Here is a 25981-nt window from a genome sequence, read left to right on the forward strand (position 1 = left end):
ACTATTTTCAACACACATTTTATTTTAGGCAGTTCTCAAGGCTAACATGAGACTAAACTTCTGAAGACGTCCCTTAGCTTGGGGATATAAAGGTATTACTTTTCAGTTTATGAATCACAGATGTTTAGCAAAATCTGTAAACTGATGTAAATTGAATGAAAGTACATTATTAGTTCTAAAAACTGCAGAGCTTCTAGAATGCCAAACTGAAAAAAAATATGCTGGCTGTCACTAGAAATGTCATGCTAGAAGACAGGCAAGCAGTTTGTTTTATAATGTGGTATTTGCCATCAGTGCTTACTGCCAAATGTTCATCTGTGGACAAGGGCGCCCGCAGGCAGGTGCAAGGGGGTGCACTTGCACCCCCCTGGAATCGGCTGGGAGAAATTAATTTTATTTTACTTAAAAACTTTTTTTTTTTTTTTTGTTTTTAAAGAAAGGGCATTCTGTTTACGAACGCCTTTGCATCCGTTTTAAGCTGGGCAGGGGATCGGGACACGGGAGGCATGGATGCGCACTGTACTAATTTCAGGGGTAGCTTTTCTTTAAAAAAAAAAAGTACATATTTTTTCTTTTAATACAGCGTTGGCTCCTTTAAGGAACATACCAGCCAGTCGGAATTGAGCTACTTCGTCATGTCCGGCTGGCTGTTAGCGGAAATGTGTAGTAGTAGTGACTAGTGAGAGTGAGTGGAAGGCAACCGTTAATGGATTATCGGGAAATGTGAAGTTGTGGAAGGCAATCGCGAATGGATTGTGGTGATCGTGAAGATTATCAGGTACGAGGGTGTGTGTGTTGTCATAAAATATGAATTTCTTAGTGCAGAAATCTTACTATTGAGTGATGTACTAAGTGATTAAGTGAAGTGAAGTTAATAAACCTAGATCAATGCAGCTTCAGCCAGGACTGGCAGACATTCAACAATACAATAAAGACCAACTTGATATACCAGGAGGCAGAAAGAATGGGCCAGCCTTTGGTGTTAATACATTTAGATGCAGAAAACTGGGTGCAGTGGGATTACTTATGGGAGATACTTCCCCAATGAACTATTAGTTTTGCTACATTAAATTTTCATAGAGCTACTAACAATGTTCAAGATAAATGGAAGTAAGGCCTTACTTCATTTAATTCTGTTGGCTGCCCAAAATAATTTCTAGAAAATGCAAGTCAAACTCTAAAGTCAACTGTATCTGATGTGCTGAATATTATAAAAATGATAAAAGGACTGAAAGAGAGATCTTTAGAAAAGGGAAGGAGGAAATTACATAGAAAAAATGGAAATCATGGGAACAGTACATGCAGGATAATGTTCAGGAGGAGAAGGAATGAGGTTTAAGGGAAGGCAGGATTTTCAGAAATCTGTGCAATGTTGGACTGATGGTAGTTAAAAAGAATGAAAATATATGTGATATATAATGTATGCAAATGGAAAAATATGATAATATATTTTTCTTTTCTGTTAATGTATGTTTGCCTATGTCTTAAAGATCAAGTGCAATTGGAGAACCTGCCTTGCTGCTAACATTCTGGTGCCTTATATTACTTACTGTGCTGCTTCAACTGCCTCATGGGATGTTTTGGTGACAAAATGAGCTTGTAAAAGTAAGAAAAAAACCCACTTTGATTTGAGACCATATGCTCTCAAATCTCCAGAGTTTTGCCTCATAATTATGGTCTGTTCCTCATAAAATATGTGATTTTCTGGATTTTTGTGGTGAAGCGGTGAGGAGTTAATTAATCAAATACTGACAGATATTTGAGTTTCATATTTAATATCCTTCAGAAAATGCATAGAAACGCAAGACGTTTTATTCTAGCAACGTTCTAAGTTTATAAGAACAATATGTAAACTGTGTCCCTATTTGGGGGGGGTTGTCACCCTTATTTTTGGCTTTGTCCAGATTTTTTGTGCTAAGAGGTTGAAAGCTATGCCATTTACCCAGGAATGTTTTGTGAGAAATGCTGCAGCACTATGGGGTCCCAGGGTTATTGCTTCATGCCATTTGGTCACTGTGTTTGAGTACTGTCAGATGTGTCCACATTCTCAGTGTCACAATGTTGTGTTTAAAATCTGCCGGAGTCAATAAGACGGCACGAGTGCATCTCTGTTCTGCATAATACACCAGACTGCAGTTTGAAATAAATGTATCAGGCATGTGTTTCACCATCCAAACAGCTCTTGGTAACATTAAACGCTGGCAAACATTAGTCATTAAATGTGACTTTGTGTAATAATTACATATATGTAATAAACTACAAATGTAGCATCTTAAATATGGTGTGTGATTTCTTGATTGCGGTCATAGTTTCACTTTACTATTGCTATCAAGGACAATTTAGCTTTTCCTGTGGAAATGTGTGACCAAGAAACTGATGTTAACTTTGTAGTCACATACAACAGTTGTTACTATACCGTCTCTTATGGTTTAGAAAACTCCAGAGAGATAAGAGAGCTGAGAGAGTGAGCAGCATTTAAATACTTTTCCATTATTGGGGCCCGGGCAACAGTTCTAATGAGCTTGCAGTGATCGTTGCTGATTTTCTGTCTGTTAATAATTTGCTATGCTTGTACCTCGTGGTTATTTAATACACTGACTGTCTGACCATCTGTGAGCTAGCCTTCCTAAAAAAATTCCCCAACGATCCTAAACACTACTTACACGGTCCTATAATCAGTTAAGTTGTGAGGTTAATTTTATAAAAGACTAAACTGTGGCCTGAGCAATTCTATAGTGCTGAATACGTAGTTGCCTCTTCTCATCCTATGACTGCTTTACTTTTGCTTTAAGATGCTGCACTGCTTGGTATGCCATATGCGGTTTATTACTAAGTCCTGTGATTGTTTTGTTCTTATGTAAGTATTGGTAACTCCTGTAATAAACAAGTTAAACGCATGACGTGTTAATGTTCTTCAATTGCTCTATATTGTTTCTTCCCAAGAAATTCTGTAGCTCATGCTGTTTTCATAATATTTTAGCAAAGTAATGTTCTAAACTATTTTCAATTATCTCCAGTGATTCCATTATTCTGTTTTGCTCTCAGCACTTCAGGTTTGGCACAAATTGTAGTAGTTAAGAAGCTGAGTCGCACTGTGAGGAAAGTACATAGGTAATATTATTCAGATCTTTAATTAGACCTATTTGTAGTTATTGATCTACTACTTATTTTTCTTTGGTAGGGTAATTTGTCCATTGGTAGTAAGTGACTTTTTTATTTTAAAAACAGTCTGGGTTTGAATAACTGCACAAATATATATTTGTCCTGTGTCATCAGGAAGGTACTTTGTCAGAAGCAGGTGCAGATTCTAGCAGTGTTCTAAGTTCATGACAACAATATTTATAATCTGTTCCTATTTATTTTAGGCTTTGTCCAGATTTATTGCACTAAGAGGATGAGGTGTGAGAGAGAGAGAGAGTGAAATGCCTTAGTTAGAGTTAGCAGGTGGATTTTATTTTCAAGTGCATTTTCAAGGAATTGTGAGCTTCAAGGGAAGAGAAATTTACTGCTGCTCATGCTAAGCCTGCTTAAAATGTGCAACCGTTTTGTTTAGCAAATGGTATCACTACTGTGGTATAGAATTTTTAAAGCAGCACAGCAGTAGCATACTTGCATGTTGATACAGAAGGCTATAGGTTCTACTCCCACAACATGTAGATTTGTATTTTAAGGAGGTGGAGTGCTACAGTCCTGAGTATGTCCTCCTTTGGATGAGATGCCTAATAACTATGAACTTGTTTTTCAGCTTGCCACCCATTCAATATTGCAATATACTAGCTTACCATTTTTAATATAACGTAGGTAATATATTCTTCAAGGGCAGCAGGCATTGAGTTTGTAGACTAAACACTGAAATATAAAGTTGTTTTCTAGCAACAACCTCTTCACTGGTTTCAGATCTCTTTAATGTGGAATTATTCAGATGACTTTTACTTCTGCAAAGATTCTGCATATTAATTGATATTGGTGGATTGTATGACAGAAGTTTGAGTAGAGTGGCCCTTTATGGTTGAAATGTTCTGAATTGGGCAGGTTGTCATTATTGGTTCATATGATTTGTTTCATTGTTTAAAGGAAAAATGTTCAGAACTATAAATTTCAAAACACGCTGTAACAAGTGGTGCTGTATTATACAAGGGATATAATTCAATTATTATATAGTATAATTAATACAGTCAGGAAGGTGAATCAAATAACTTTTCCATGGTTCTAAAAATGTGTGCAAGGAGCCTATGATTTGAAAACAGCCCAAAGGTAAACTTACCCTGCCACTGGCCAGATGCATTTTCTTTGAATGCGGGTTTCAATGGTGGTTCAGTGAATGTGGGTTTCAAAGGTAGAGAAGTTTTAATGCTAAGTCTGTTTTCATTGTAAGACAATTGCTTTGTTTAGGTTTAGTAAATGTCTATCAGTGTTTGTGCTATAAAATTTGAAATAAAAGTTGTAAATGAAATCCAGATATCTGTAATCATTGTAGAAGTAAAGCATAAAACAGTATGCACACTGAGAGATTTGAACAGTGTCTATGTCAAATGGGGAGAAATAGCCAAGTAATGGGACACTGGAATGGCTGCGTGGGCAGGGGATGGGGGTGGGGCTTGGTGGGCGGGGCAGAAGAGGGGTGGGGCTGTGTGGGCGGGTCTTGGGTTTGCACCCCCCTGCAAAAAATCCTGCGGGCTCCCTTGTCTGTGGACAAAGAACAATAGAATCCTTGTCCATGATTATGGGTGAGATTGTACTAGCTTCTTCCTTTTTTATCACACCTCTGTGAACACCAGACTTTATTTTCCCTTCCTAGCTCATGTGTATTCCCCTTCCAGCCTCAGCATAGAGGACACAGAGGAGGGAGAAGAAAGAACCTGTGATGATGATGATGATGATGATGATGATGATATCCATTTGTTAACCAGGTAGGCCCACTGGGAACATTGTCCCTTTTCAGGGTCATCCCAGGAGCAATGTCTGATTAAGTGATTTGTTCAAGATCATACAGTAGGCAAATGAAGGATGAGGGAATTAAACCCTGTACCAAAGGAACTGCAACTCACAGTCTTAACCCTCTGTGCCAACTGCCAGACATATTTATCATCATCCCAAAAGTGGTGAAAACATTACCTCTGTCATGCTCCCTCTCTTGAATGATAAGTATGGTACAATGCCTGTGATGCCTCGCTCCCATGTGTATGCACACATTTGCACAAGAACTATGACTGGATAGATTGGACACACTGCTGGACTAAGCTCACACTATAGTATCCTTATGTATATGAATTGCACTTGTCAAGCTTTCATGGGAGCATATCTGTTGTAGGATAAAACCAATACCCTTAATGAACAATAGATAAGCCAATACTGACCACTCCTATGACTAACCTGGTGTTTAAGCTTCTGAATTAATATGTCCCTCTAATTCAAATGACCTGGCATCAACATTAAATTGGATCTCCCTTGTTAGAGCAAAACATGACTTCACTTAATCTGATATTAAACAAATCTCACTTTTCTCCACTATTCTGTCATGAGTCTCTGTTTAAAACCATGGACTATCATTTCTTTATAGGGTTTCCAAATGATTCTGTGGCAATAGAAATGTCTGCATATACTTTGCATTGTCTTGTGCTATGCCTGAAGCACTTGTAGTAACTTAATCTTTGGCTGGTGATATATTATAGCATTAACCAATGACTGGTTTTGATATACTGATGATTTACCGGCAGTTGGTGTGGCTTAATCACAAGGATGAAGCAAGACTGCGTAAACAAAGACAACCGTGGTAAATCTTCAATGTATCACACCCAGGAGTTGGTTATTGCTATCGGACACTCTAAATTGGTGCTAGGCATGAGTGTGTGCATGTGTGTGCCATCTATGGAAGGGTTGGGTGTCGGGTTGACAAGTCGACACCATAAAAACTCCACTGCCAATCATGAGCGGACAGGTGATCCGCTGCAGCGATCCCTAAAAAGCCGAAAGAAGAATTATTTAAGAACAAAATTACTTGCTTTTCTTGAATATTGTCTTTGTATAACGTTGCTGTGGTGTTCTTCCACATTGTTTCCATACTTGCCACTTTCTTCCTGTACTGCGCATGCATATGGTAGTTATGTCCCCATGCTTATGGGGTACAGCAGTACCTCATGCATATGGTAGTTATGTCCCCATGCTTATGGGGTACAGCAGTACCTTGGAAAGCACACAACAGAGAAAGGAAGATCTCTGTTGCTTCTTTGTTTTTTGTTGGGGGGAGGTGTTTGTTTTTTAAAAAAGTTTGAAATCTGGACAGTAGTGATACAAGAAAGGTAGGGCAGAAATACAAGGAAAATCAAGTAAGTTTCTTTAATTTTGCCAAATGTACCTAATTTTCCTTGTATTTTCTCTGCCCTCTGTGTGTACCTCTCACCCTCTTAGCTCAAGAAAACTGGTAAGCCTTAGCATATATTAATAGAAGAAAGTATGAGCAACCAGACCTTTTGCTACTAGTTTATGCTCAATTTACGACATGCAAGTTGGGCTGACCAGTCAGAGTGCACGTTTTTGAATGCCAATGACCTGTCATTGTAAAATATTTAATTGCCTGTAATCTTGAGTCTAGAGAGATCCCCTTGTGAAAAAAATATCAACCCATAGAATTGTAGCTTGTCTTGAATGAACTCACATTTGCCTTGTTTAAGCAACTGCATTTCAACCTCTAATATTTTCCTTAAGCATTTGCTGTGCTCTTTTTGTTTTCACAAATGGTACTATGCTATCACTAAAGTTTCTGATATTAGATATCCCTCCTGAAACTGGTTATACGGTGTTATGAAACATTTCTGCAGCAGCTCTGATATTAAGAGTTTCCTTTATAGCCTCGACTGAGTGGGAGAAAGCAGTCTATTGTAAAGGTGAGTTTTTGCAGTTGTCTGACCTTAAGTTTAACTTGCCAAATACTTTAAACTCATATCAAAGATTATTTTCCTTCAAAGAAATTCCATCTAATACTCATTGCCCTCTATATCTACTTCAGTTTCACTACCGCTTTCGTTTGTGTAAGAAATGTACACACTACTTCCCTTTCCTCGCCTATTCTCTGCTTTCTACCCATACTGCCTCCTCTCTCTTATTTTTCCTACCTATAAATACATTTTAATTTGACAGCTTAATCCTCACTATATATTACATTTTGTCATGTATTAATATATAACAATTCTATATTTTACTGATTGCAGGTTTTCTATAGTGTATCTGCCTTTAAGTTAATGTATGTCCGTATTAAAGCTTTAAGCTTTACATTTTTCTCTTTTTTTTTTAAACAGCCTGTTTTGTAACTGGAGATTTTCTCTCTGGACCTCCACTGACACAAGGCTACCACAGTGCAGTCTGACTGTCAATCACAGTCAACAAAAACAATAAATAGTGTGTCAGGTGACATTCTATAGGAATGGCTGCCTTCATTTTCTGATTTCAGCACATATTCTGACTTTATTATAGTTCCTCAGCTTGGGTTAGTGACTGTTGGTGATACCCAGGATGTTTCGCTCATTCTCACTGCTATATCTGCTCTTCAAAATAACAGTATACAACTCTGCTTTTCAGGTCATTTTGTTAGTAATATTTAAGATATATAAATCATTGCTGGAGCACCTTCTGTGTGGAGTCTGCATGTCCTTCTTGCGGTTGAGTGGCGTTCGAAAGACATGCATGAATGGGCATGCCTTCGTTGAAGGTTGGGCATCAGGCTGGCACCTGGGCACTATAAAAATCTACTGCCAATCATTAGCAGACTGGAGTTCCGCTGTGGCGACCCCTAACCGGGAAAAGCCGAAAGAAGAAGAACAACAACCAGTATTAATATTTTTGAACTGTTCTCATGTAGTACGCCCAATTACAGCCAGATTTGTTTTGCACTTATTCTGATTATGGCTGTAAGTGTTTTATCTGAAGTAGTTAACTTAATTTTATCTGCAACCTGTGTGTATTTGGATCCATATCGGATCCAAGCCGGCAACTTTTAAAGCATCTGCTCCGAGCTCCTCCCTCTTACCCATAACCCATCATCATCTCCTACCCTCCCTCAGATCTCATTTGCCGCTTCATGCATCAGCATCATGATCTCTGTAGCTCCAAGTGTTGGGTTGTTAGTAAGTGACTTTTGGTCATTTTTATTTTTGCTCTATTTAGTGTGTGTGTGTGTTGTCGTTTAGTTCCCTTTCATCCCCCATTGGCTGTTCATCTGTTTTAAAAAGTTTGTTGTAAAGTAGTCTAGTAAGGCCCTCCCTACCCCTTAGGTGTGTGTGCTAGAGTGTTAGTTTTAAGTAGGTTGGCTGTGTGTGTTAGTAGTATGGCTGATCAGCCAAAGCCTACCTTCAAAATATGCAGAGTGTGTGGCCATAAGCTGTGTGTTGCTTGCCTCTTTCTGTTAAGTGCAGTGTGTGTGCCGGGTTTAACCCCAGGGCCTTAAAAGAATGGAAGGCCAAACTGGTTGCAAAAGGCCTTCTACCAGTTTCCTCCTTGGATTCATCGGCCTCAGCTCATCCAGTAGTTGCTCAACCTCTGCCTCAGGCTGGGACTCACCCTCCCACTAGACCTGTCGAAGGGGAGGCCAAAGGAAAGGACAGGAAGAACAAGGACAGAGACAAGAGGGGGATAGTCCTCATAAGCAGTCTCCAGAGTGGGAGCCCTTCCCTAGCCCACCTTCTAAAATGTCTAGACCTACATCTCCTTGGCTCCACTCCCTGAGGTTCTTCTCGGAGCCGACGGAGCCCTTGGTTTCCAAGGCCTTCATCTAGGTCATCGCAACAACCAGCCAGTTCTCAGTCGGTCACCTCCTCGCGCTCGACTCTGAGTCTGTCAAAGTTGGATATGGATAGGATGATGAGGAGATTCATTCGGACCCCACTCCAAATGGGAGTCTTGCCAGGCCCCTCTCCCTCTGGAGGGGGGACCTCCATGCCCTTCTTTCATCCAATTTCTCCTTCCCCGATCCGGCCTGTGGTTTCAGGGTTTATGGATCCGAGGATCCTTGGAGCTGAGGGTTTGGCACTGACTGTTCCTCCAACCTCGAATCCGCTGATTACTTTGAGTTCCTTAGATCAGCCAGTTCGGACCCGAGCAACTCTCGGGGCCAAGGACAGGGAGTCGGATCTGAGGGGATGGAGGTGTCTTCGGCTCTGACTTTGTCAGATCTGAGCCATTCATTTGGAACTCTGGCTACTCCTGCCTCGGCCCCGATCCTCACAGCGGACCCAGGGAGGGCTTCCTCCTTGTTGGGTGCTAAGGAGGTACGCTCTCCATCGGTGTTCAGTGTGGTGGAGAGGGTTCTCTCCCAAGGATCAAGACCCCAACCTATTTCCTTGGATTCCGCCCAGACTCCCTTGGATTCAGTTATGACTCCCTTCAGCTTGTCTCAGGGACAGCCCATGCTAGAGGCCTGGAGGAACCCCCTGTGGCTCATGAGCCCTCTTCAGAGAGTCCCACTGAAGAGGGTCCTCATAAGCACACATGTAGAATGAGGCACCTGGACTCCCGGAGTCCTTGACAGAAGACACTGATTTAGATGAAGGAGAAGGTTCCCCCAGGTCACTTCCCGAGGATGTCTCCTTTGGAGACATCATGGAGATCTGCTGCCAGAGGGGAGGTTGGTCACCCCCAAAACTTTCTACAGATGAGTCAGTGTTCCTGGAGGCTTTTGGCACAGGCCCATCTACGTCCTGTTGTCCCCTCCTATGGATCCCCATGTGGGCATGGAAGGAGCCTGACACCAAAGAGCTGATAACAAAACACCCGGACAGGATTCAGTTTCCACCCTCAGACAGACGGGCCTGGTACAAAGGATCCCCGGTGGATGCTATGGTGGTTGCAGCAGCCACCAAGAGGGAACTGGCACAGGAGAGTTCCTCGGTCCACACTCCAGACAAGGAGTCTAGGGTGGTGGATTGATTTGGAAAGCGAGTGTTTTCTTCAGCGATGTTTTCCATCTGAGCACTGAACTATTTGGCACACGTTATACGACTACAGCGAGACTTAGTCACGGAGTTCACTGAGTCACCCCCAGAGTCTTTTTGCCAGATGACAAGGGCCTGTTCTCCGTGAAAATGTCGACTCTCAAATCAGTATCGAACACATCCATGCATCTCCTTTTCCATGCCATGGAAGGAGCGGCTTGGGCAGCTGGGATTGGCATGGCTATGAGGCGACACACTTGGCTCAGACTGTGTCAATTTGTGGACCCCTTCAAGGCGTCTTTCACAAATGCTCCCTTCGATTTTTCTTACCTTTTTGGGAAGACAGTATGTGATACTCTGGTCCAGAGCAAAAAGGACGGAAAGACTTTATCTGCCATTGGAGTCCACTTCTCTAGCCCTCAAAGATCCTTTTCTAGGAATCAGAGAGGGAAAAGAAGAAGTGGTTCCGAAAAATCACAGTTTTCCCGGAACTCTCAGGACAACCCGTCCCCTAGAGGCAGAGGAGGACAGGACAGATGCCGCCCCGGAGGCAGAGGGGGGCCAAGAAACTTTGGGTCTAGGGAGACCTTCTCAGACAGGCCCACCCAGCAGCCCTGAGGGGTTGCTCGACTGTCCTACTCTGGAGACAGTAGGGGGAAGATTGTCATTGCACCCAATGGCTTGGGAGTCCATAACTGTGGATCATTGGTTGCTTCAAATAATATCCGGAGGCTACACCATCCCGTTTGTTACCCCTCCCATCCAACCAAAGCGCCTTCCAGATGTCCCATCTGCTCAAAGGGAGGCGGCAGTGCTAGAGATTTCCAGGCTGCTTTGCAAATGAGCCATCAAACCTGTCCCCCCAGATCAGTCCAGATCAGGCATTTACTCCAGGTTCATTTTAGTGCCAAAAAAGACAGGGGACCTCAGGCCCATTTTGGACCTGTCAACCTTGAACCTGGCTGTAGCCAGGCAGAAATTCCCGATGGTCACCCTGCAGTCCATCCTACCTTATTTTCGAGAATGCGACTGGATGTGCTCGATAGACCTCCAGGATGCTTACTACCACATCAAGATTCACAGAAGCTCCAGGAGATTCCTTCGCTTCCAGCTGGGAGCCAGTCATTTCCAGTTCAGAGCCCTACCCTTTGGTCTCACCACAGTCCCCAGGGTGTTTACCAAGGTACCAAGGCAGTCATAGCAGCTCACCTGAGGCTTCAGGGAATTCAGGTATTTCCTTACCTAGACGAATGGCTTCTCGCTGCTTCCACCAAGCATCATCTTTGCATAGCCAGAGACTCCTTCCTTCATCTTGCAATCCGGCTAGGGATTACTATCAATGTTTCCAAGTCCCTCTTGGACCCAGTGCAGATCTTGAACTTTATCACGGCATGGCTGGACACCCTCCAATTAAAAGTCTTCCTAAATCCAGACAGGGTCCAGAGCCTATGGGCCCATATATCAGTGATTCTTGGCCCCATATTACCAAAGGCGGGTGACGTTCTCTGAGCCTTAGGCTCTATGGCCGCAGCAATCTTGATCCTCCCCTGTGCACATCTTCACATGCGTGTTCTTCACTGGACTCTGGCTGTACAGTGGTCTTGGCTAGATCTCCCCATGGAATATCCAATTCAAATTAGCAAAGCCTGCAGGGCATCGCTTCTCTGGTGGCTCCACTCTCCTGAGATCTTAGTAGGACAGCCATTTGTTTTACCCACAGCCCAAGCCACAGTGACCATGGGTGCCTCCCAGCTCAGGTGGGGGGGGCGTTATTTGGGGAGGACAGTCCAAGGCACATGGTCCCAGACTGAGACCAGATTGCATATCAATGATCTGGAGATGAGAGCAGTGCTTTTAGCGTTGCAAGCCTTTCACACTGTTCTTCCTCCGGGGACTATTGCAGTTCAGTCAGACAACATGTCAGTTATCTGGTACATCAACAAACAGGGGGGAACCAGATCTTACCCTCTGTGTCACGAGGCTATGAGAGTGTGGGAGTGGGTGATCTCCACCAGTCGATTTCTGATTGCAACACACATCCCGGGATGCTCCAACATTTTAGTGGACAGTTTGAGTCAGGCTATTCTAATGCCATATGAGTGGTCTCTGAAACAATCATAGCGGAGGAGATCTTTCTTGTGTGGGATCAGCCTTGCTGCGATCTCTTCGCATCTCCTTCCAACGCGAAGTGCAGTGAGTTCTTTGCTCTGATCCCCTCACCCAGGGATGTCCCCAGAGATGCTCTAGTCCATGCTTGGCCTCCCGGGTTACTGTATGCTTATCCCCCGTTACCTCTCATTACAAAGTTTCTTCAGAAAGCTTGCCGACTGGGCTGCAAAGTGATCCTCATTGCCCCGTTCTGGCTTCATCAGGTGTGGTTGCCCTTCCTCTGGTCTCATGTTCTAGCTCCTCCTTGAATTCTGGATCCTTGCACGGATCTCATCTCTCATCCCTCGGGCACTTGTCCGCTCAACTTGGACAGCCTCAAGCTGACAGCTTGGTTGCTCCAGTTCCCTTGATTGCCAGGACTCCCGGTCTTTCATCTTCAGTGAAAATTATTCTAGTGGTGTCCCATAAGGCCTCCACTGGGAAGATTTACTGCAGCCAATGGAAATGATTCTCTATTTGGGCTTCTCAGAGGAATCTAGATCCCTTTACAGGCCCTGTTCCTGCAGTGCTAGATTTTTTAGCCAATATTTTTCAACAAGGGGCTAGTTCCTTTACGGTGAAAGTACAACTTGCAGCTATCTCGAATTTCCATCTCAGCAAAAACATGAATACCCTGGCCTTTTCGAGACTGTGTAAGGCCTTTCTTAAAGGCACTTTTCTTTTACGCCCCCCCAATTAAGGACTCCGTTCCTCCTTGGGACCTTACCTTGGTTCTGCAGGCTTTAGTTGCTCCTCCCTTTGAACCTGCAGCATCAGTAGATTTGAAGTTCTTATCCTGGAAGACAGCCTTCCTAGTGGCCATTACATGTGCTAGGAGGGTTTCTGAGATTCAAGCTTTGTCTGCCTTGCCCCCTTACTTGATCTTCCATAAGGACAGCATCTCGCTCCACATGAACCCTTCCTTCTTACCAAAAGTAGCTTCTGAATCAAACATTAATCAAACAATTAACCTGCTTGTTTTCTTTCCAAATTTTCAGAACAAGGGTGAATATAAGCTGCATTTGCTAGATGTTTATAAACAGCTTAATTTTTATTTACACAGAACACAGCCCTTTCGTATGTCTGACCAGTTATTCGTGTCCCTCTCTAAACCCTTTCTGGGCAAAACTATCTCCAAGGTTTCCTTAGCTAGATGGATTACGCAATATATTTTGCAAGTTTATAAAGACAAAGGTCTGTCCCCGCCTGGTCCTGTTAAAGCTCATTCTATCAGATCTATGGCGACTTCTGCTTCTTTTTGGTCTAGGGTTTCAATGGATGGCATTTGTGCTGCAGCAACTAGGTCAAGGTCACATACCTTCATTTCTCTTTATAGGTTGGATTTGATCTCCAGAGGGAGAGCATCCTTCGGCAATGCAGTCCTCAGGAATATCCTTCCATGGGGGCCTCCCAGAAGTTTTAGTAGCTGGGGACACTGTCCCACAGATTGCAGATAAAATGAAGTTAGCTACTTCAGATAAAGAAGTTATGTACTCACCATAACGTTCCATCTAATTAGTTATACTTCATTTTTTTGCAACCATCCCACCCTCCTTTCCCCTAACCTGTTCTAAGTTTCTTATAAAAATGAGTTGCTGATTGGTGGCAAACTCGATCTGAGGAAAGGTAGGAGATGGTGATGGGTTATGGGTAAGGGGGAGGAGCTTGGAGCTCAGAGCAGATGCTTGAAAAGTTGCCTGCTAGGATCCGATATGGATCCGAATACCCACAGGTTGCAGAAAAATAAAGTATAACTACTCAGATGGAACGTTATGCTGAGTACATAACTTCTTTTTTTATTAATTCACATATACCTTGATTTTTTTTTTTTTTTGGGGGGGGGGGCAGTGGTAATCTTCTCCCACTAAGCAAAATCGGTTACATTTTTCCACTAAACAAATTGTTGCTTTTAGCAGAAGAAACCTGCTCCATAGTTTCTACATATTGAACTGTTTTGTTCCTTTTTCTTATCTGATAATAATAATAAAATAAACCAGGTGCTCCTGGTTTTCTGCAATATTTACTGGGTTTGCTACCTTCTTGTCTTTTCCTGGCTTTTTCTTATCTAGTTTTACTCTTGCAGTTTGCTTTATTGCTTTGCTGGGCATTTGTCACTGCATGTATTTAATGTTTTCATGTGTGCTCTTGTTTCTTTTGCCTGTGTTTTTGGCAGTTCAAGTTTTCCCAAAATTCAACAAATATTCAAGTGTCTGGTATGTTTCCCTGAGCGCCTGTCTTCTTAATTCATCTGAATAATTGCTATGTATTATCTGAGTATTGATTTAACTCTTAGTGAAACAATAATTTATTACCAGAATTTATGATCCAGTCATGTACATTTTTAGTGCATCTCTGTTTTCTTGAGCAGACTTTCTGAAGCTCAATATTTATTTTATTTTTATTTATTTTACATCTGTTGACTGGGAATATGTCCGACTGAGCTGAAATAGCCCTTTTTCAGTGGAGGCCTGGGGAGAAAAGCTACAGAAAATATTATCAATAGAATAGTTAAAATTAACAGAAAAAAAATATTTACAAAAAGGATGACAGTTATTTGACAGGAATTACCAACATTAACATCAAGGATAAAAATTGTATTTAAAATCAAACATTAAAATCAGGCATGTAGATAAGACATGTTTATACAATATAGTCTTAAAATATTAATACAGTATGAGCATTTGTTATTTCTGATAATGGTTTAGTGGAGAATATGTAAGGGGAGAAGAAGTTAAGGCTGAGGCTAAAATGAAATTTATGGCTTGAAAGAGAAAGGTTGGTAAGGCCATAGGAGGAGAAATGATAACAGCTGAGTGAAGAAGATAGTTGTTAAGGTTTGTGGTCAATAGTGAGAATTGTTTAAGGATGGAGAGGCTGCTTATGTTGGGCGAGTACAGAGGCAGGACCAGAGAGTTTTTAAGTGTTCTTTGGCAGCTGCTTTGAATTTTGTGGTTGATTTAGTAAACCAATTTGTAGTGGAAGCTTGTTCCAAGTAATGGTAGGGTGATAGCTATATAGATTGTGTCCATTATTAGTCCTAGGTTTATAGATATGTAGTAGTTCTTGGTCAGAGCTGTGAAGTGATCTAGTTGGATATTAGAAGGATATAAGGGAGGATATGTTAGGACAATAGTAAGGTTGGTATAGGATAGAGCATATAATCTGGAGCTGGGTAGGAGTTAAGTATGAGAGAGAGTTAGTTTAGCATTAGGAGTGAGAAACTTTTTATTTCCGTATAGAAGGCCTAGTTTCTGATGGGTCTTCTTGATGCAGTTGTTGATGTGCAGGTCAAATTTAAGTTGATTGTCTATAGTAACGCCTAAGAGTTCGGTACTTGAGTCAGGTACTGTTGGAGTGTTACTGGCAGACAGTAAGGTGAAAGAAGATTTGAGATGGTTAAGAGGTTTTGGAAGAAAGAGTAAGAGTCTCTTTTTTCTGGGATTCAGGATTACTTGGTTGTTGGTGATCCAGGTTTCCACTGATCTGAAGGTAGCCTGAGTAGTGGAGATGAGACTAGAGGGAGAGTCGGAGATAGTGATCACACTAGAATCATCTGCATATTATACAAGAGATGACTGACAGCAAGAAGTATAAAGCAGATTGGTGAAAATATTAAATAGTACTGGACCCAAAATAGATCCTTGGGGAACACCCATTTTTACAGGGATGGAGGGGGAGAGTGTGAAGAGCCATTTCACTGATTGTAGCTGATCAGAGAGATAGCTAGAAAACCAAGTGATAGTAGCAGGGGAGAAATTTACATGTGAAAGTTTAGCCAGAAGTAGAGAGTGAGAGACGGTATCAAAGGCTTTAGAAAGGTCAAGGAATAAAGTGGAGACAAGTTTGTTGTTATCACGAGCTTGGGAAATAGTATTTGTAAAAGAGATAAGGGCGGTCTGTGTACTGTGTTTTGGGCGGAAACCATGCTGTGTAGGAGTCAGTAGGTTTTCCTGTACTAGGTACTGCAGGGTTTGCTTGTGTATGTATTTTTCAAGTAGTTTAGAGGGAGGTGACAGAATGGCTATAGGTCTAAAATTAGAGATTTCTTGGGAGTTACTTCCTTTGTGGATAGGTAAAGTATAACATTCTTTCCAGATAGATGGAACTTTAGACTCAGAGATTGAGTGGTTGATCAAGATAGATACAGGAAAGGCCAGAGTATCAGCTGCTATCTGGAGAAAGTAGGAAGGAATATTATCAACAGACGTAGAGCAAGGTTTTAGTTTGGAGAGTAGTAGTTTGATAAAGGTAGTTGATACAGGTTGAAGAGGAAAAAGGTGTGTAGGAGTTTGAAGTAGGAGGTTGGACAGATGGATTAGAAACATTTGCTGGGGGAGGGTTTGTAATAATCATTTTTGATACAGCATCAATAAAGAAGGTGTTAAAGATAGTAGCAGTTTGTTCAGGTGTCTTATTTGGGTAAGGATTTTGGGGGAAGGATTTCTAGAATGCAGTATTTGGTTGACTGAGTTCCAAAATGTATTGGAGTTAGATTTTAGTGCTTTGGGAGGGTTATGGTAGAATTCATTTTTATCTTTAGCAATTGTTTTTTTTTTCTGCCAGGTTTTTGAGTTCTTTGTACTTTTGCAAGTCTGAAGGGAGTTTATTTCTCATCCAAGTTTTCCACAACCTGCCCCTGTTTCTCATAAGGGTGCAGGTTGCCTTAGAGAGCCATGGAGATATTTTAGATTTTATTCTAAGAGTACAGAGAGGTGCAAGAGAGTTTAGTATATTAAGAAAGATGGAATTAAATGATTGGGCATCTTCTTCAAGAGTAAGTTCATTAAAGTGATTCCAGTTCTGTAGAGAAGAGAGTTAAAGGTGTCAGGGGAGAAGTTGGATAGATTATGACAAGTTATGCATTTGTGTGATCTGGTGAAGTGTGGAGTGACGCTAGTAACTTTTATTGGAGAGTGATCAGTAAGGGAATTTGGAAGGGTTTCTGGGTTAGGATACGAGGTAGGGTTGGATACCAGTATCCAGTCGAGTAGAGTTCTGGAGATGTGCGAGTTATTGTAGTGGGTAGGTTCCGATATTAATTGGATAAATCCATGTAGGTTAATGCAAATAGAAGAGTTAGGGTCATTTAGAGCTAGCCAATTTATATTTACATCACCAAGGAGACCTGTTTCATTTGTATAGTGTTCAGTGAAATAAGAGAGAGAGTTTTCAAGAAGGGGAATATTATCTCCTGGCGGGATATAGATGGCTACTACAGTGATGGTAGAGAAGTTATTCAATTTCAGGTTGGCTGCCAGGATTTCAGCTGGAGGGAAGAGTGGGATTGATTCTTTAGTACAAGTGAGGGTTAGATGGTTAGAGTAGATGATGGAAATTCCACCCCTTTTTTTCTTCGGGCAAAGTATATTATACCCTGGGGGAAGAATGTCTCTATTGGGGACATGTGTTTTCAACCATGTTTCAGTTAGGGTGATTACATCAAGGTTATGGTTAGCAACCCAAGCATGGAATTCACTGGTTTTATTAAGTATACTTCTAATATTCATTGAGTAGAATGAGATGTTTTTTAGTCAGGGTTGGAATATATTGGTTGACCGGGATAGTATTTTTTTTGAGGGTGAGGCTGAGGTAGGTCCTGGGTTTGGATGAATGCCACCTGATAGAAATACAGTAGCAGGGACAGAGTGAAACTTATGTTTATATGGATAGCTAAAGAGATATTTTGTTTTAGTTTTAGAATGGATAGTGCAGGGGGGACGAATTCTGATTCTGGGAAGAGGAATAATTAGAGGGATGATAGATGAAGTGATGTTAACAGATTGCTGTGGATGAGAGAAGATATAGCCTTCAGAATTAATAGGACTATTGTTGACAGTAAGGATGGAGGGTGTTCAGTAATGAATAGAAATAATGGAGGCAGATAGAGAAAAGTGTAGAGTGATACGGTCATTGTTAAAGTTAAGAGGGATTGATTGCTTTACTGATCAGTAGTAAGGTACCAGTAGGGGGAGGTAGTGAGAGTGAGGAGAATTTTAGTCAGTAGAGATGCTAGTATGACTAGTTAGTAGAGTGAAAGGGAGGGAAAAACAATTTGAGTTTGTTCTGGGAAGACAGGAAGGGGTGTGGTGTAAGGCTATGGGTGTGTCAGATGGGTAAGTATAAAGGAAATGATATGGGGTGGTGGGTAGGGGAGCAAAGTGATCCCAAGCATAGCAAGGGTGAACGTAGTTGGGCTAGCCCCAAGTCTCGAGTTACCACAAGAACAATAGACAATCAGTCACTGATCAATCAGAGCAGCAGAGAAAGTGGGGGGGGGGGGGTCAAGTTAGGAGGGAAAGCTCGGAGAAGCACAATAGAAGCAGAGAAAGTTCCCAGCAGTAGCTACAGGTTAACAGAAATTAAGATTTGAGAAGAGGAAGAAAGAATAAAAAGCAAAAGCTGCAGGATAACTAAGGGATAGTATCGATGATAAGCAGAGGGATGAAGGGAGTGTTTTATGGAGGTCCCAAACGGCTGGGAAGAACAAAAGGAACAGAAAAAAAAATCTAACGACTAGGGTTAAGGGCTGGAATAGGGACAAGTATGAGAGTTTGAGTAGGCACTGAGTGAGGAGGGGCTACTGGCGACCCTGGTAGGGAGCATAACTCTAAAAACCTAACAGTGATGAGAGAGGTTTAAGTAGCTAAAGCAGTTGACCATCAAATGCACATACTTTTCTTTTTTGGAAATATCTGGGAAATAGCTTTGTTCACATCCTGTGCTGGAAACTGAGGCGTGAGTGATATTAGACTTCCAACAGGGCAGGAACGGTGGCCAAATAAAAGCAGTGTAGAGAGAGGTTGGTAGCGAGTACGCTAGGGCAGGGATGCACAGCAGCAGGGGCAGATGCAAAGAATCAAAGATATTTTTAACTTGTTACATTTTTTAGTTTAGCTTTAACATGTTTGTATTTATCTGACTCCGTTGCCATTGTGTCACACCTATCATAACATTTTCATGTGTCATATGAAGTGCCGTGGAATTTGGCCTTCAATACCCTTTAACATTACATAAAATCTCATTATTGTTGATGTTGTACCCATCTGTGCTTGTTACTTATGACACGGTTGTGTCTATTCTTAACGTTTGTCAAATGCTATCACAGCTGAGTATTGCAAAAACATTTCATTACATGAATAAACTGAATTTCTTTAACTCTGTTTGATGTGTTCTGTATGATTGTTGCCTTTCTACATTGATTGGCAGTTGGACATATGATTTTCCTGGTGCAAGTTACTTAATAAAAAGAAGGAGGGGACTAAAAGGAATCGAGAGAGAGAGACTGAAAGAGAGCCTGCAGCACAAGTACAGGAGGAGTGAAAGGGTGTTAGCCAAAGTACAGACAGAAAGGCAAATGGCTGGGATAATGCAACAGCTGTAGGAAAGTTTGCAAAACAGGAAGGGTGGTGACATGAAACAAGTTGTTCTACTTCCCGATCCTCGTTTACCTCCTTCCTAAAAATGTCTGTAACCCATGTCTCATTAACTTTCTGCCACACCCCAACACCTAGTTGCTACCACCTCAGGGGAGGAAAGCAAGTACATGAATAGATAAGAGGGTTTGACTACACTGCAATTCAGTCATCAAGATAATTATGAACTTAGGAAATGAAAACCATGGAGAGGGAGATACAGCAAAACCGCTCTTTGATAAGGGGGGCAGTGAAAAAGGTATTAACCAATGGAAAGACATGGACAACTATGGTGCCTATAGGCACTAATGACCTGTCTGAGGACATGATTAATAAAGGTGGTGATTAAAATGAGAGTTAAACTGATGAAGAATTGGTACAGACCTGATGTTTGGTGGGATTGCATTCCACAGATTAGGGCTGCAATAAAAAAATGCTGTACTAATTCATTCTAATGCATAGCTTAATATGAGAAGGTTGACGTTAACGTTAAGAATTTTGTGCATCACTAAAGAGGAAGAGAATATGTATCTTGTTTTGCTAGTTAAACCTTTTGCCTTAGTGAGTTATTTGTAGTGGCACTTTTTAAGTTGGGTGAGTTATTATAAATGTGTAGATGTTTAGTAGAGTATGGATTCAGCTGTACCTGATGGAAGATCTGCAGTCATCAGTGGCAGTCAGCATTTTAGTGCTGGCAGAAATGCAGTATTTGTGATGGTATAACATGAGTCATCCTCTGACTGATAACTTGTAAACTTTTTATGAATTCTGTTACAAAGCCCAGACACCTGCCTCACTGAAACATGAACTGATCAGATACAATGGATCTACTACACAAATCCATGCAAAAGCAAAACACACACACAAAAATATTTTTATCCTTGTACCCCACTCATATGGAGAACCTCTCCTCCAAACCTCCTTTATCTGTATGGACCCCACTGCCATGCAACCACAGGGGAAAGTGAAATTTGCTGTAATGGTAAAATATGGAACAGCAATCTCACTATCCAGTTGCAAGGCTGGAAAAAGCTTCAGAAAGTAACTTAACCATTTGCAACTCATCAGGTTGCATCTTATCAACGTGCATGAAAACCTGTTTTAATCAAGTAGCTGTACAACGGTGATATGAGGAGAAGGTAAATTGTGGATTGCAATGGTAACCTAGATAATCTGAAGCACTGCTTAAAATATAAGGTACCCCTTAATGAGATGTACTTGTCCAGTTTTAAGGGGCATGACATAGGCATTTAGTTATACCAAACAGCATGTGAGTGCTAAAACCTAATGAAATGAATCACTAGTGAATTTCTTTAAGGTACTCTCAACTGTAGAGCTAATGCAGAAGTGGAATGGATGTGAAGTCCAGATGACCATGTAATCAGTATACAATAAGGCTGGTAATTTGTTCACTTTTTTACAGCATCAGGCATTCGATTTCTCCTGTTATTCCCACACTATAGTTTTCTTTGCCACATTCAAAGTCTTCCCTAATCTTAACTTTATTATATTTTGAGTACATTTACCCTATTTACTGCCCTTATCTCCTGTTAGTTAATTTTTTTCTGTTAACTATTCGTCATATACTGTTCTTGTATTGTCCTGCAATGTATCATTTTGTTGTTTCTTGGGCTATACCTGAAAATTGACAGTCTCTTCATAATGTACCTATCTGATTAAAATATCAATGAGAGAGAAAGGAACTGGAGGGAAGGAAATGCGATAAAATAAATGGATTATACAAATGACTTTTTGTGCTGATGCATTAACACTCATGGAAGGTGGGTATTTAGACTGTCTTTGAGTAACTTAACTCTCATAATTCTAAAGAAAATCCTGTGTTTATTAAGTAAAAGCAGCCAATGGAAAAATACATTGTCTGACAAAGTACATGATTTAATGTTTGTTCTGTCCTCAGTGAGTATGGTCAAAATGTGGGGAAGTGGACAGTGTGTCCTGGCACCATTAACCTGAATAACATCCCAAATAAGTTCTCCGTTAATAAGATCATCCTCAATGAACAGTATGATGATAAAACTCATGATTATGACATCGCATTACTGAAACTCTCCAGTCCAGTCCAGTATGGAGGTACAGTATGCATTTTGCTAAGCTGAATCAAATTTGCTGTTCATTGCCTGCTTGCTCATGATTTTCAATAATACAATGTTAATAATCTTTTATCTGGATTTTCTTTATCATTGTTGATCCTTTGTCTTTCTATTAGTATAGACTCTTCTAACTAAAATGATTATTTAATTTTAAAAGTTGATGGGAAGAAAGGGCTGCTACAAATCTGTTGTATATTAACAAACCTCTGATAATAGAAATGTTGGGATTTTTTTCATATAGATGAGAGAACCTTTAGCTTTTCCACTCTACCTTGAATTCCTCTGATGTTGTAACTCTTGTGTTCTGTTCATGAACCATGTTCCAGAACTACTGTCACTTCAGTAAAATGCAATACTTTCTAAAATTATCTGTTAACCTCTCCAGCTCTCTTTTAAGGAGTACCCACTTCCATACCTGATTTTCATCTTTCTCACTAGCTTGGTTCGACTTTCTCAGCATTTAACTCTTTGGTGTAAAGTAACTACATATTCTTCATTCCTTCTCTTTTCATCTTCCTTTCGTGTCCCTGTCTCCAGAGCCAGCCTCCTTCTTTTACTTGTGTATGATGTGCCATATTTACCCATTTCTCTCTATATCTCATACTGTTTAATTTTGCATGGGACACCCATAAGGTAGCATGGTATCCATTAACTGTTCTTTTTTCTTTGTCTGCATGTCTATCTTAGTATGCATATTGGACTTGTCTCTTATTTGGAATTCACATTCTAAAGCTGATACTTATTTATTTTTCCACCTTTCCAACCTCTGAATAGAAAGCGTTATGTAGAACACTCGTAATATGCAGCTTGTTTGTTCATTCATTCCTTCCTTCCTTCCTTCCTTGAACTCTGAAAGCACTTTCAAACCTTCCTGAAGAGATGTGACTAGTTTCCTTCTTCTTTATAACCCTGTCCAACTTCTGTTGTATAAGAACACCATGATGGTACTAGCTTCTCCTGTTCTGTACCTTGAACTGTTTGTATCCATGAACCTGTAATCATTCCCCAGGTGGGCACTGGTATCTGTCTGTACTTCTGGTAAGCTATATAATGAGACTGGATACCATTTTGGGTATAGTTGTAAGACTTGAATATACCATTATCTGACACTGATGGTAGTGCATCCTGTCATTTATACCTTTTCCTTGGAATACCTAATTCTCCAGTATCAAGGTGAAGCACATGCGAGGCAAGCTTTTACCACAATTTCAGGATAACTTCTCCTCAGACTGCTTAGTGTGACATTCACTGAGGTCTATTTACTGTTATCCTCCCTCTGTTGTATTATCATCTTTCTATTTTAAAGAGCATAGCACTGCATGTGATGGCTGGTCCTAGAACCTTGGTTGTACTACCACCTCTCAATAATCAAAGACAGATCCTGTATGTGCTTTGGGTGGAACTGCAGAATTGTTGCTCTGAGAAATTATGAAGAAGGCAAAGAGTTAATTTCAAATTTTTCTTTTATTTCACCACAGTAAGTATCCAGCCTGCTTGTTTACCATCGTTTGATCAGACATTTCCTGAAGGAACAACATGCTCGATTTCTGGTTTTGGAAAAACTTCTGAAACCTCAAGTAGGTAATCATTTTATTATTTTCTGTGTTAATACCTTGTTGAAAAATAGTTGCCAGACATTGAGAATAAATATGGTTGTATTAAATTATTTTGTTGTGAAAAGGCTTATGGAAGGCTGACACTGTGCATACATTAAGAAAAGAGCAAGAACCATGGCTTAGAATTTTAGCAACTGTCAAATCCAAAAATAGTGCCTTTCCACACCAGGTTAGGTCCACTAACACAACTTTTATTTTAAAAAATAACAAACAAGTAAATGTTTTCATCAAACATCTTTTCATCAAACATCAAAGACTTCATCAGACTCCAGTTTCATTCCATACCAATAAATAGTCATTTCTTAACATGATGCAACCACAAATCAACCAATCACAATTCCCAAATTAATTGGCTCAGGCTACTATGCTAAAAAAGTTAAAATTGAAATGGACATAATCATGTTTTATTTATATGTATAGTTTTTAACAAAACAATATTTATGGTAATTTATTTTACAAAATGAAGTGGTTGGTTTTACATACATGTTGTTGTTGTGTCTTTCGGCTTATCCCGGCCAGGGGTTGCCACAGCGGAACTCTGGTCCGCTAATGTTTGGTAGTGGATTTTTATGTGCCGAGTTACCAGCCCTGATGCACAGGAATCGAACGGGACAACGTCTTGCTGTGAGGCGACAATGCTACTGCGACACCACTACCGCGGTACTATATTTATTAAATGCTAATTTGGTTACATCATGTTAAGAAGTGACTATTTATTCATATAGAATTAAATGAAAGTAGAATCTGATGAAGTATTTGATGATGGATGAAAGTGCTTACTCTGTTTATTTTCTAGAATAAAAGTTGCATTACTGGACTTCACCTATTGTGAAATTAAACTATTTTTGGATTTACTGACAGTGCATACATGTCCAGTTTTTGTAATGAAATAAACATAAATTGGGCACAGCATGACATGGCCTTGTTTGTTGAAGTCAATTTTTCAGAGTTAAGTAAAACATAACTGTATTTCCAGCTTTTGTTAAGCAAAAGTATATACGTGTTGTATTTCTTTCATAACTTGAATCTAATTTGCCATTTGTGACACTTGTGTAACTCAGGGTTGGAAGGGTGGCCTAATGGTTAAGGTGTTTGCCTTACAAACACAAGGTGCAGGGTTTGAGTCTCACAAGGCTAGGCTTACAATGGCTCGCAAGGGCAGTAAACCTAGTACTAACCTATGAACCTATGAAGAAATAAAAGTCTTTTTCCATATTTTAATGTGATTTGCATCAGTTGTCATTTTTTTTGGAACATCTACTGATTAATAGAGCACTATTTTTCTTATCAATATAACAATCGGAAATCTACTGATTAATAGATCACTATTTTTCTTATCAATATAACAGTCGGAAAAGATACAAGCAACAGCCCACAACACAGCTGTGTGCTTCTCCTTACATAGTATGTGGTCTCATAACTAAAGCTTTGGAATCCCAGACCTGTGGCATAGAATGCTGAAGCCCTGAGTACATCCCAAGTGACTTATGTCAATTAGCAGTACAGACTTCTGAGCTACTGGGTGGGGAAGATGACCTTGAGTAGCTGATGCCATCTCGCCGATCTTCTGGGGGGGGGGGCTGCTAGACTTGTAGCATTGTTGATGCCTAGTGGTGACTGGCAGTATTTGCAGTGACTGTTGACTTGCACAGAGACAGGCAGGGACTTTCCTACTGAGCCAAGCAATAAGAGCTAAGTGCAGAAGCACACAGACATCTTCCCCTTTCCTAGGGCCTGGGTGCTCTGATGGACCAGCAAGTTAGCTGTTCCTATCACCCGACTCTCTTCTCTATAGGAATGGATGGGCCAATAGGGCTTCCCATGTAGGGATGAACAGACCACGGGGTCCTTATATTTCTAAGGCATTTGCTTGTGACGTATGTTTTTCTAACAAATACTTGTGATGATGCAGTGATGTTCTTTGTGTGTGTGTGTGTGTGTGTGTGTGTGTGTGTGTGTGTGTGTGTGTGTGTGTGTGTGTGTGTGTGTGTGTGTGTGTGTGTGTGTTTGCATGCATGTGTTTGTTTTGCTTTACCAAACCTCTTGAAGCTCATCTTCGTGGATGTTTGTTTCCTGGCCTTATACTTTCCTGTCAGTTTACTTATCATGGAACTGAATTTGTGGCTCTCTCTCTCTCTCTCTTGGCTGTGGTGTCATGCTGTCACTTTCACTATCAAGATTGCAGTACATGAAATGATTTGAGCATAATGCAGCAAAAAAAAGACTAATGTTGTTGTTGTTGTTGTTGTTGTTGTGTCTTTTGGCTTTTCCCAGTTAGGGATCGCCACAGTGGAACTGCGGTCCGCTAATGATTGGCAGTAGATTTTTACGTGCCGACTTGCCGGGCCTGACGCATAACCTTCAACGAAGGAATGCCCATTCACGCATGTCGCCACACAGAAGACGCTCTAACTGAGAATCGAACGGGACAACGTCTTACTGTGAGGCGACAACACTATCGCAGCACTACCACCACTAATGCTGTTCCATAAAAAGAAAGCTTATAGCAGGAACTGTGCTGTTTAGTTAATTATTTGTTAATAGTTTGTGACCTGGTCATAATGGCAAATGCTGTTTACACAGGCTAGTTAAAGTGGTTAATCAAGCTTAAGTCAGACTACATGAAGTGGTATACTACAGCCAGAGTAGTAAAATAAGGGAGAAAAATCGAGCCAAGCTGAACCCCATCCACTGAAACGTCCTGAAATAAAACACTCCACTGGGACACACTGTAGTACGCTGTTCAATTTATGGTTTAGACCTGAACGGTA

General features: G+C 40.8%; 1 protein-coding gene across 2 annotated transcripts in view; it reads left to right on the top strand.

Moving 5' to 3' along the window:
* LOC122809435 (transmembrane protease serine 13-like) overlaps window positions 1-25981 on the top strand; it is a 548009-nt gene that overhangs the window by 441213 nt on the left and 80815 nt on the right. For both annotated transcript variants that reach the window (XM_044080945.1, XM_044080946.1), the window contains 2 exons: window positions 21402-21574; window positions 23073-23171. In XM_044080945.1, coding sequence (XP_043936880.1) covers window positions 21402-21574; window positions 23073-23171 — 272 coding nt within the window. The remainder of the gene's footprint in view (window positions 1-21401; window positions 21575-23072; window positions 23172-25981) is intronic.

The sequence above is a fragment of the Protopterus annectens genome, chromosome 8.part0 (genome assembly GCF_019279795.1).
Source record: "Protopterus annectens isolate FY-2018-M chromosome 8.part0, PAN1.0, whole genome shotgun sequence".
NCBI classification, from domain to species: Eukaryota; Metazoa; Chordata; order Ceratodontiformes; family Protopteridae; genus Protopterus; species Protopterus annectens.